Source organism: Ciona intestinalis, chromosome 8 (genome assembly GCF_000224145.3).
Source record: "Ciona intestinalis chromosome 8, KH, whole genome shotgun sequence".
NCBI classification, from domain to species: domain Eukaryota; kingdom Metazoa; phylum Chordata; class Ascidiacea; order Phlebobranchia; family Cionidae; genus Ciona; species Ciona intestinalis.
Window position 1 is genome coordinate 612,193 of NC_020173.2, and position 13,089 is coordinate 625,281.

Here is a 13,089-nt window from a genome sequence, read left to right on the forward strand (position 1 = left end):
GACTTGGACTAAAATAGGACTGTTTTAATTAAAAAATTACAAAACTTACAGGTTTATTTATTTTTATTTGAAAGTATTTGCAAAACAAAAGCACTCTCTTTACGGAGGACAGACGTCAGCATGTATTTTACGAAAGACCGCAAAATGACTTGTACTAACTTTGTTTAGCAGTTCGTCCATATTTTGCTTTTTTCAAAACTTGTTTTGGTTTAAGTCCGTACGCCGCCAAACGGTCGTGGTCTATGCGCGAAATTTTGCGAAAGGTGTCGCTCTCCCCTGTCCGTTTTTTCTTGGACTTTTGTGACGAAACAAACGTATTTGACGAACTGGAACCAGATGATTTGAGCGCTTCTAATCTCCTCTCTCTCTCCCTTTTTCTTCTTCGCTGTTTTGAGTTCAAATTCTTCTTTAATTTTTGAGGTTCATTATTTTCATTTTTAGTGTTGCCAGATGTTTCCTGAACACTGCAAAATACATCAAGTTTAAGCACAAATTACAAAACACTCTTAAACTTGGTATCACTAAAAGTTGAGTTATAAATAAACAACAAGAAAGATACCAAATTTTTACAAACTTCTACAATACCTATGTTAACTAGATTAAACAAAAAATAAGGCTATCTTCCTATATAACGCTATAATTCCTATAACTGAGCTAAAATATTAGACTATGAATCTAAAGTGCTGTCTATGATGATAGACTCTAAGGGCTCTCGGTGCTAAAAGCCCTTTTTTTCAAATCTAGCACTGTTTCATTATAAAAACATTCTCTGGCACAGTAGATCAATTTTTAAACCTAAAATCAAGTTATTAAACTTACTCTGATTCGGGCGGTTTTTGGAATTTTTCAAAATGGCGTCGTTTTTTCGTTTTGGAGAGCTGTGAAAATTTTCTTTTCAGAAAATCTTCTTCGTGTTTAGATCGATGTTGAACCACTTGTTTTAATGAACACCACGAATTCAATGTACGGTTGTCGGAGTTTAGTATCTGTTTAAAAGCAAAAAAATATTCACACAACTATTTTTACACAAAAAAGAAGATAATTTGGACAGATTATAAATCAAAAATGCTGCGCTACATTATGCTAAAATTAAATATAACTTAATTTACATACACTGTAAACATATACTGTAAATAACGAACATAAACAGTTTTCTGAGGGTTAAGAAACCATTCTACCATGAAAATCAGGTCTTATTGTGGTACAAGCAAATTAGTAAACAAAAATTAATATTAGATATAGGAAACAAGAAAGTATTTTTCGTATTCTCTCAGCTACTTTACATAAAACACAGGTGTATCCTGATGATCCTGAAAGCTAGTGTCCAATTAGAGATTACGACATATATAACTTTGTGCTTGTGGTTATTGTTTTGTTTTTAGTATAATTGATAATTTGGAGAACTGATTACTTCATTAGTGAGTAGGAATGGGTAGGAACAATATTCTTGCCGAAGTACACACATGTGACACGTCAAAATTGGGAAAAGGACTAAGTGCTTTAAAAGCTGTGGCCCAGCGCGGAACTTTGTTTGTTGTGGTATATTATATAAATGGTTTATTTAATGAAGCTACGACAGCAGAATTTTTAGCAATAACATCTTGTGGATGACATTTTATCCTCTAACAACCAAAACTAAGTTCAAGTTGACATTACCTGTGTAGCTGGTTAAGGTTAATGGGTTGTATGTAACTTATTTTATCCTTCTCTGGCTGAAAAACGACAGTTGTTATGCGTGGGTCTTCTGTTTCATACACCTCATGCCAGTTTACAAGTTACCAAGTTTGTTACTTTAGAGGTGATTATTTTTTCGAGAATTTTTTTATTTTTTTGACAACTAATTAGTAATTAGTGACCACTGGGTTGGAGCAATTGCCGTAAGTTTCTTGCCCAAGGACACACGCTAACCAACTGTGCTAATGTGCATGTTAGGTAAAACATGATACGCAACTTGTTATACCTCGTCTGTCGTTAATCCAAAGTTGTTTTCCGCCACTTTCCTATACTTGAAACGACACGGCATGTCTCCAATTAAATCTTCAAAATCCATGGCATAATATTCGTCCAAATATTCACTGAAACTTTTCTCATCTAAAAATGAAATATTTTGTTAAAATGTTAGTTAGTTTTAAATTGGCCATATAGACAAGGGGCTGGATATCTTGAACACCAAAATTGGGTTGCGAGGTGGGCAAGACATCACTCAAAATTTTCTACACTACATTCAACATTAGCATTATAACCAATAAGGTGAAAATTATTTCATTAGGAAAGTGTGTATAACCATCACCACCTCCTCTGTACTAGTAAAAGTTTGGCTACTATAGTTGTATATGTGTTGAAGGCGAAGCACCAGAACTACATTACTTTTGTGGACAAGTACAGTAATATAAATTTGTTTACCTATCAAATAAATCACCTGGATTAAATTTGGGTTTCTCTTTCGCCACAGCTTCGTAAAAAGCAGATTTTTTTCGTTTCTTTTCTGCTTTGGTTGGATTTACTAATTTCTTTCGACTTCTTACACTGGTGGTGTCAAAATCACAATCCATCTGTTATTAAGTGGGGTGTATTTATTACTGCATTATTTGTAGCAATAAACACAGCTTTGATATTATAACATAGTAATTAAATTAGTATATCGCTAGTACTCATATATCCAGTAGAGTGGTAAGTTTTCCAAAAACAATGCAACAAAATAAGCTGAGAAACATTGCCTTGTAAGGATAAGTGGAGGAGAGAATACATGATGTTATATATTTAACTTTATAAGTTTAAAATCATAACATAGTTGATAATTTGTTCTACATAGTTCAGCACTGTTTCGGCTCATGATCTATTCGGGATAATTGTTTCAAAACCCATTAAAAAGCAATGCGTTGAACCAATGTTAATTGTATTGCCTCTATACACACATGATGTCAACAATAGTGGCACTGGTGGCAGCATTCAACCAAGTATAGACAAGTACTATCCATGTACCAATTCAACAGTAAAAACAATATGACATACATATTTTTAACTGTAAGGTTGTTTTAACCATTGTTGTTACTATATCATATCTTTTTGTTTAAAACGTTTTTAAATCTTCACTTCCCTTATTCGAAAAGACAAATAAATTATATTATTATCATTAAATGCTTACATTAAAGTCAGCTTGTTCACAGTGCAGCAAGACCATTGTGATGAAATTTGTTGCAGTGTTATCGTTTGTATCTTGTGCTGGCAAAAAGTAGGTTTAAAATGTATTAAGCCACTTTAAAGTTTAAACCACATTCAAAATTATAAAACAAAATAGTCTAAAAACTTTACATATTATGATGGCTAAGTTTCGCTACATGGCATCAAAATGTTGGTTTTCAATTTTATGTCACCAGTTCTTGAAAATTATTTTGTGTAGAAATTAACAGCAGTAAAATGTTTCTCTGTAATTTATAATCACTACATTCACTCCTTAAAGGACAATCATGTTCTAATCCCCAGATGTCCATGCCTTGTCAAAACTAAAATGGCATGCCCTGTCAAAACTAAATAAATATTTAATTTTACAAAAAAAAAACTGCAAAACATAATTGATTTTAAAATGTACAGTTTTAACTAGGGATGAAATGTGAATATGTAATACAGCTAACTCTTCTATTTAAACTCTGATTAATTTTACATCAGCCACACAAGATTACTCACCAGTGTCACCACATTCATATTCATCCCAATTCTCATCCTCTTCATAATCAAAATCCTCCCCAAGATCTGAAAACTCTGGTTTCTCTTCTTCTTCTTTTGAGTAAAACTCATCGTCGAATAAATCCTTTAAGGGATTCATGTTTGAAAACAAAGGTGTGCAACTGTGCATATTTTTCATTGAATTTTTATCTTGGATTTTATTGGATTGTGTGAAAAAAAATTTATGTAGAATTTTTCTTCAAAAATTTAAGTGTTTAGTTTTTTTAGATAATTCCTTTTTAATGGCATAAGGTCATATACAAAAATAAAGTGTTATTGGTTCATGTAAGCCTATGTCAAATGAATATATGACGTGGTAGGCCAAGGCAAGTCAATGGGGAGGGACTAGTCTGACTAATTTTCTTTTTAAAGAGAATATTTACCGATATTATATAATTACATCTTATGTAGCAATGAGTCTATTCCGTTAGTTTATGTTACCCAGAGACATTTTTAGCTCTTAAAATTTGGTTTATCAAAACTGTGTTTCTCAAACAATTAAAGCTGCTCCAAACTTAATTCTGAAAACAAAATCATGCATATATCTTTGTCCATTTTATCCACTTACCTTCATTCGTTTGTCATATTCAGAAACATCAAAATCTCCTTCAATATCTTTGTCCATAAAGTTGATATCAGTGTTTCCAGTTGCTTTTTGCAACAAATTCACTTTTTCAAGGATTTCCTATAGGAAACAGTGACATAATATTAATATGTAAATATAAGAAAAATCAGCACTAAATGGATCATAAGATTGTGACATTAAATACAACTCTAAGAAAGCAACAAATTTAAATGTAACTCCAGCCTTATACAAATTACAAAAAAGACTTCTAACCTCTCTCTTAAGTTGCTTGAGTCGTTTCAATTCTTCCATTCTTTTGTTTTTTTCTTCTTCCTTTCTCTCCTTTCTTGAAATTCTCTTCTGTTTAGTTTTGTTGTTGGTTTTTCGAACTGAAGTCCCGATAGTGCGGGGGTAACTTTTGATCTGTTAAAATATGTTGGCAAATATTGAAGTATACCGGTACACAGTGCTGGATTTACAAGATAGCTTAAGCTGCAAGTTACACAATAACAAAGCAAGTATATTTATTGCAATCTGGGATTAAAGTATCAGATTCTGTAAATATTTACCTACTTTCCAGAACAGGATTCGGATTTAAATCCAGCCGTACATATAAATTATATACCTTTGAACCCTTCACTACCAAACTCATCTGATCATTACTTATAATAGGGATAACAAACGAGAAACAACACCAAAAACTTACAAATTCTGCATCTGGTTCCTGATACCTAAAGTTAAACTTATGTTCGAATGTTTCTTGTTTGCTCACAAACATTTCCTCTTCCTCCTCCTCCTCCTCATATTCTCCATCCATCCTTAAAACAACAGACTTTATTTACAAACAATGAAACAATGACTACACATTAAAAACGGTGCAATGGTCTAATTTAAAAACTTGGGTCTATACTGACTAAGTTTCACAAAAAGAGGGTTCTTTAAGTAATTGACTAAATATGGATTAAAATGTTAATATTTTTCAAAATTTTGTTTTTCAGAACTATAAATAGTGTTTCCCATGTAAAAATGGGTGGTAATAGATCTAATCTAAAAGTTGGGAAACACTGATATTTAAAATGATGGAAAACAATTCCACGCACTCTAATTCATTTGTGTCCAGATATTTCCGCTCAAGAATATAATCTCGAAGAAATTTTTCATCTTTGCTGAGTTCTGGGTCTTTCCAGTAACTATCCAACTCTCCCAAGTCAACTTTATCATCTACATGACTGCTCTGTATGGACAAGAACACAAGATTAATAACACTGTTAGTTATTCTGTTAGCAGTTACACTTGGGATTTGGGAAGGTATATTGGGATTTGGTAAGTATCATTTGCCCAACACTGTTAGTAGTTAAACCAATTAAAAAAAATATATATATATATATATATATATATATATACGTTATTACGTTCTGTTGGGCAAATGAAACTTCCCAAATCCCAATATTGTAATAATATATATATATATATATGAAAATATGTAAAACAAAGTTTTTTGGGTACAAACTACAAACTAGTACTCCATCTTGAGCTCATAGGAATTTTGGTACTTTTTATGACAAGGGTTAAAAATGGTTCAGTATGTCTGCCTGGGCCACTACATTCTTTAAAATAAATAAAAAACAAAATTGTCACCTGTGCTTTCTTGGTCAAAAAGTCATCATCACCGTCATCGTTTACATCGTTCTCTGATGTTGCTTTCTTTAAATCTTTTTTAATTTGATTCAATTCACTGAAGTAACTTCCAGCTGTGGTTTCATTTTCATCGTCTTCATAACAACTGTGGAGGGCAGTGTTGGTAAAGATATCATAATATAACATTAAGCAGAAGTGCTGTGTTACTATGTACAAGCAATGCTACTTGCGATTTACACCGTCATTTACAATAAATAATTTATGGGAATTAGGAATACACAAATGCAGGAACACAGTAGAACAATGTTGGGTTTACTTCCTTTTGAAAAAAGAGTTAATAAGTTAAGATGTAAAAAGAGTAGGCCTAGTTTAGGTATAAAAATATTTTTATTAGTAAAAACATACGATGCATCCACACCCGCCTCTCTAATTAGATAAACCCAAAAGTAAAAGATTGACTTACCCATCTTTTTCCAAAACCACCTTTCTTTCATAATCTCTTAACAAGAAAGGTTTTTCACTTTTGCTGTTTTCATGAACCCCAGAATCTGGCTAAAAAAACAAAAATATAGGAACTAAAAACGAAGTTATTTAAAGTCCAATTGACTAAAAGGTTTTTCAAAATATTTTCCCAAGGACAAAATCAAATAAGTGGGGGTCTTTTAAAGCACACTGGCAGCTCAAAATTTTGAACAGGATAATAGCTATACTATACTTTAGGAGTCATTAGGACACACTTGTACAAGTTAACAAAAGAAAAAACATCAAATAAACAACTCACACTTCCACCACCACACTGTTCATCTGGGGAAGGAGATTCTTTAAAAAATTTTCTGTCTTTTTCATAAATAGTTTTGTCTTTTCTTTTCAGTTGAGCAAGTGTATCAAAGAAATCTTTTTCTAACTTTGGGTTGATGCCTTCAGCTGTTTCGTCCTCAGATTCCGAACTACTACTCTCTAACGCATCTGTGTTTCCGTACTTATCCTTCACTGTGGGTTCAGATTGTGTAGTTAAGTATTTGATAAATGTAACAATTATTTATTTGAACAAGACAACTTATAAAGTTATAACACGATCGTTCAGTTTAAAAAGACTTTGTGTGCGATTACAATTTACTATATATACACATATATAAATCTTATTATATGATATACCTTTTATTAACAATTGGGTCAAGAAAACTATCATTTAATGTCTTGCCCAATTTCCAAGCCACAATGTATAAAAAAACAACTTACATCTCTGCATTTCTTCTGCTTTCCTGTACCTTTCATATTTCTTTGCAAACTCTTTATTAATATGCAACTCATCCATTGTGTGAACAACTTTACGCTAACTACACATCAGAATATTCAATGTTACAGACTTCTGAGAAAAATGAACTTTAAACCAATGATCAAAATGCAAATGATTGTTAAATATCTACTAATTAATGAGCATCGCAGTAATTGTGATTGAGTCAATTCCATAACTATAAAAAATAATGCACAATAAGCCAATAAATACAGGTGACGTGACATAATGTACTTTTGGATGAAAAAATTTACACACAATTGACCATTGAACATGTAAAACAGTAAAAGTATTATTTACCATAAATATGCATTCCAAACTTAACATTTAAATCTACTTTAGGTGGAAGGAATGTCTCTAGATCAGCGAAACTTCCAGGCTCAGAGTTATTAACATTTGCCCTGTTAGATAAAATACTGTTGACTGTAGATTGTGGACCAGTGCCATTAAATTCTGAACTGTCCGGCAAAACCCAAATATTGGTAATATTCTTTGATACAATAGATCGTGTTTTGTCATAAAGAGATTGTAATGACTCAGCTTCTGCGTCCATGTAAAACAATGCAGCATGCAGAAGTAGGGAGTGAATGGAGGTACTTAATACAGAGAGATTGGTCACAACTTCCCTTAAAGCTTGAAGAAGTCCTTCTTCTTCATACCTTGATCCTTCTCTTAAAGAGAAACGTTTTCTCTCTTGTTTTCTGCGACTTTTTGCAGTTCTACCAGATGCTCGGCTACTTGCACTACTGTGGCTGGATCCAGTGACAGTGCTACCAAAATCTGAAGCAATGTCAGACTCAAGATCGCCCTCTCCACCACCATACAACATTGCCTACAAAGTAAATAAAGGAACATTAGCTGGTAACAGGATCAGCTTTAAAATCAGTAATCATTAATAATAAAAAAAGCTTGAATATTTTTAAAAATAATGCAGTCCTAGTGTAATTCATAATTTCATATCAAACTTACTTGTAATTGTTTTTGCTTTTTAATTTCTCGAACCACCATCAATCTGTTGAAATATCTTTCAAATTGTTCAGAGTAAGTTTTTATTGAAGTTTCATTCTCTTTCATCGCATCCTGGATTGCAGGCAGCACTTGGGTGTCAATGAGATCAACTTGTTTGTGAGTTCGAATCACATTAAGTGCATTTTCCCAGTGCCTCCCCTTTAACAAAGCTTTTATGGCAGATGGAACATCACTTGCTTCATGTTCTAATAAATGTGCAGCTTCCAAAAAGCGATTCTTATCGGCAAGGGCACGAGAAAGGTTTTGAGCAAGTTCAGTTTGGTCTTCCTTCGAGTATTTCAAATAAGTAGCGCTGTTTAACGCATGTTGCCAACTGCATGCTGTTGTGAAACACTTTATTGCCCTCTTGTGACTGTCACATCGAGCAAGAATAATTCCGGCTTCTTCATATCGACTTTTACCGACCAGAAACTCAGCATAGAGGTTGCTTATCTCTTTATATTGTGGAGTGTACTTCCCAAATTGCTTTAGAGCTTCTCTGTGCAAGCTATGGGACTTAACAAGTGCAATACACTCATTGAAATGATCAGGACACTTTGCTATGTTTACTAATGCACGGCTGTAGTTTTTCAAAAACATATCAATCTCATAGTTACGGTAATCGGGATCCATTTGTTTGAGCTTGTTTAAAAATGGCATATATTCTTTAGGATCATCATTTGAGACTTGTGCGACCATTAGTGCGAGCTCTAAATCATATGTAGCTAATGATTCTCTGTACAAAACACGTCCCTCAACCATAACATGCAGGTGATGCAATCCTTCAGCGACAAGAGCAGAGTTTAAGCTCTTCTTTTGGTCTCGTACTTTGCTTAGTGCTTGTTTGATTTCTGGTTCAATTTTTCGCACATGAGCTGTAAGAATAGAGAGAAAATGTTTCCCATTTTGAGCTGCGTTTAACACAGATAACACTTTGTCACAAACAGAGTTCACCTTACTTGGTGTAAAAGAATTAGATATGAGAACATTGCCCATTTTGCTTGAGTTTGGGTAATATTGGGAATACATGGTCTCTGTAAAATTTTCATCTTTCAATTCACTTAAGAACAAGTTTAGATAATCAACTGAATCTAGTTGCTCGATAAAATGTTCAACTTTATTATTAAACTGCTGTGGATTGTGATCGTATAGCAAATTCATGTTAATTCTGTGCTTTCTCATTAGTATAAAAGCATCGCGATATTGGAACTTGTTGATTGCACGTTTTACGACTGAAATTACAAGCGGACGTGGATGGATAAGTTCCAAGTTACCTCTAGGCATTTGCAGAACAACTTTAGTATCATTAGGGGTGACAGTAACAATGGTAGAGCCACGTTCTACAGAACGGGAAATATCACAAGATATTTGTTGAGGAAGTGGGTTCTCTGTTGGTTTGTTGTAATGACTGATGTCAGAGTTTCTTGAAATACAGATGATTTTATGTGAAGACGTAGTGTATAGTATGTATTCGTCATGAATTGAGTATGAGGTACACTCCCTACTTATTACTGTGTTGTTAAGAAATAACTGCTTTTGTGCGGACCTTGATATGAGTGCATATGTTGTATCAGCTGCTTGTGTGTGCTGAAATGAACAAACACTCATGTATGGGCATAGTGTGGTAAGAACAACTGGTGAGCCTTGGGTATCCAGCAAAGCTTCACAATTCAAAGACGATAGCTCATATTTGAACACTTTACCATCTTGCATTTGAGCAATAACATAAACACAAGTATCCCCTGATTTAAATGAGCACATACTAACAACATTACTGGATACTGCCTTTATCACTTTACACATGCAAGTGAAGTTCCCAAAATCCAACGTAAATAAGCAAATTGCATCAGATTTCAAAGTATATGAATATGAAGCAGCTACCATTGTTTGCTCACCCACCCAGAGTAAATGTCTCAGATTACTTAGCTCTACTTTATGTTCCAATGATTGGGAAATGGAAAATTTGGCAGATAATGATAAAATATCAATGGTTGTTTTGAAACCATTTCCACCAGCAGCTACAAGTTTAAGGTCAACATTATTATCTTTATAACTTCCCTCTTTCATAAAACAAAACAAACTGCCATCTTCTGTCAGTGTTATAAAACTGTCAGAATTTAGATTTGACTCACAAAAGGCCAAATGCTTGACATTGGTGTTGAATTTGTACTGGTATGCGCACATTGGTGGTGGAACGTTCATGTGTTTAAATGGTGTAAGCTTTACTTTTGATCCATCTACCACGGCTACATGTGAGCCATTGCTGGCAACTAATTCAGAGCTACTTGAATTGTAACCACCACCACCATCACTACTACTACAGTCTATCACCCAATTCCACTTGTACAGGTGGTAAGATCCATTTTGCATTAAGACATGCAGATCAAACAGGTTTTCTGAATCCCAACATGCCAGTGCAACTTTTTCATGAAAGCAAATGCTTTGTTTTAAAGTCCAATGGTAGTTAGTAGAAGACCACAGTTGTAAATAGGTTACTGCAGATTCTTCATCCAATCCTTGCCTACTTTCAGCCAGCACCATCAGAACACTTGAATCAGAATTCCACTCCAGCTTTAAAATATTCACAGAATTTCGTTCAAAGTTTAAAGTGAACTCTCCATGTTGTAATCCATTTAATTCAAAAAAGACGACATCATGTCTGTGAGCTTTCATTTGCGTTGAAGCTATCAGTGAACCTGAGGGTTTCCAAGCAAGAGAATTTTCCAAACCGTTTAAATTCTCACTGGTATACTGCAACACGCAGTCTCTATTCCAAACACGGATTTTTCTGCATCCATTCTCAATGGTACTTATAGCGAAGTATTGACCGTCTGCTCTCCACACAACTTTCATCTTTCCATCATCAACAACCAGACCAGCTTCCACCTTTTTCTCTTTCCCTGGCACGAACTTTCCTGCCTTCCCTTGAAACTGAGTCTCCTTCTTCCCCCACCCAACGTTAACAAACTCCCCCTCACCAAACCTGTCCATTCCAACTTCAATTTCAGTAATTGGATCAAAATCATGGGTCATGGCAACAGCGGTACCAACATTAGTGGTGAAGAGAACTACTTCTTGATCAGGACTCCAAAACATAGAATCAAGTTCACAGTCCAATGTCCCCACACATTCTACCTCACAATCAAAAGTACTAAGCAGGATAATGTCTCCATGTTTCAAACTAACACACAGTTTTTCCTCTCCAGACATGAACTGCAGGCCAACAATTTCCAAATTTCCATCGGGAGTCAAATTTTCCTTTCTTAAATCCACCTCAAATACTTTATTAAAAGTGTTTAAGTCATAGCCATACACTGTATCTGTGGTAGCCAAGTACAACTTATTGGTTTCCGAATCTACTGTTAAGAAGCTTGCACCAGGTATGATGTTCAAGTGGTCACAGTACAGCAATTTTAGATTTTTCATTTTAAAATATGAATTAACCTGTGGACACCTACAAAGAACAATTATAACAAATGAATAATATTAATACACAAAAACGAGAACAAAAACACAACACTACTACAAAACAATACATAAAGCATAATAAAATGTTCCTAATCCTATAGATGTCAATTATGAGCAATTAATAATTATTTTAACTATACTTTCAAGCGTCACCAGCTAATGTCATTTAAAAAAAAACTATAAAATGAAGAATTCCCAAAACTATACTGAAAATTGTGCTACATTTTGATGAATTAATTTAATAATGACATATAATCTACAAACTAGAGTTTTGAATGACATGAATACAAAATTATTGATTTTATTTATATATATATCATATATGTATTATTTGTTCATCAATCTCAGCAATGTTTAGTGTTCAATGACATCACAGCATCAGCTAACAGTTTGTTGTTTGTTGTTTTACTTCCTACTGTACATCTTCAAGTACAACCATAGCATTTTTGTAAATTTCTTCATCTTTAAACTCATTATTCTGAGTTACCAGCTGATGCAGATGCTCGATTGATGTTTTCAGTCGTTTTTGACAATCTGACACCATCATTTCAGATTCTTGGAGAAGTTCGGCTGTTTTTTTAAGACTGTAGTCATCCTTATCAATTGCTCTGATTTCTTCGATCTTTTTGTTAGTCGTCACCACTTCATCTTTATACATTTGCGTTTCTTTTGCAATTCGTTTAACCACACCGGTTTGTATTTTAATTTTCTTCAAAGTAGCATCCATTTTGTAAAACTTAAGTTCACTGATTTATTACAGCAACCTATATCTAACATGAAGCAAAAACTTATCATAACTTAAGAATATCAATTTTTAAATTACTTGTTACTGTTTTTCGTCGTCACACTATTGGGAATGATATGAGCCGATGCATCTAGCACAGTTGATTAGTGCACCTGCCTATGGCTATAACGTAGAGGTATTAGGTTCTAGTCTTTTGCTGCTACTATTGTGGGCGTTATGTGTCCTTGACCAAGACACTTAACAGCAATTGCTCCAACCCAGTGGTCACTAATGGGCTGTCCAAATTATCTAGCCATATATAAAAAAAAAATGAAAAAAATAATCGCCCAGAAGTAACAAACTTGGTAACTCGTAAGCTGCCACGAGGTGTATGAACATCCGTGTTATAATGACTGTCGTATACCCAACACCCATGTGGCCATGTTATAACAACTGGCCACGCGAGAATAAAGTAAGTTGCATTCTTGTGGCTGGTGATATTGATATACTGACTGATATAATAAAGATGTAAGCCTTAAATCAAAAAACTAATTTAAGTTCCATTTAGGTATTAAATTACAGCGCATAACGAAGTAGAAGCAAATTACTTTTTCCACTACACAACAATATTAACCTTTGGTCCGTGATTTAAACGTTGAGCGTGCTCGC

At 33.9% G+C, this 13,089-nt stretch overlaps 3 protein-coding genes across 3 annotated transcripts; all 3 read right to left on the reverse strand.

The window, feature by feature from the left end:
• Positions 1-45: 45 nt before the first annotated feature.
• Positions 46-7,813, reverse strand: LOC100176459 (protein KRI1 homolog). Its single transcript, XM_002124544.4, has 14 exons — positions 7,166-7,813; positions 6,708-6,916; positions 6,390-6,478; positions 5,927-6,071; positions 5,389-5,522; positions 4,995-5,106; positions 4,562-4,711; positions 4,292-4,408; positions 3,685-3,808; positions 3,146-3,222; positions 2,420-2,552; positions 1,961-2,091; positions 820-986; positions 46-464 (listed from the first exon to the last, which is right to left on the reverse strand). The coding sequence occupies exons 1-14, from the start codon at positions 7,239-7,241 to the stop codon at positions 155-157; spliced, it is 1,974 nt and encodes a 657-aa protein (XP_002124580.1). The 5' UTR covers positions 7,242-7,813; the 3' UTR covers positions 46-154.
• Positions 7,296-11,690, reverse strand: LOC100176504 (putative elongator complex protein 1). The gene is made up of 2 exons (XM_009861121.2): positions 8,190-11,690; positions 7,296-8,052 (listed from the first exon to the last, which is right to left on the reverse strand). Exons 1-2 carry the CDS (start codon positions 11,652-11,654, stop codon positions 7,513-7,515), a joined length of 4,005 nt encoding a protein of 1,334 aa, XP_009859423.1. The 5' UTR covers positions 11,655-11,690; the 3' UTR covers positions 7,296-7,512.
• On the reverse strand, positions 11,683-12,500 carry LOC104265879 (tubulin-specific chaperone A-like). Its single transcript, XM_009860927.3, has one exon. It carries the CDS (start codon positions 12,421-12,423, stop codon positions 12,109-12,111), a length of 315 nt encoding a protein of 104 aa, XP_009859229.1. The 5' UTR covers positions 12,424-12,500; the 3' UTR covers positions 11,683-12,108.
• Between the last annotated feature and the right edge of the window lie 589 nt (positions 12,501-13,089).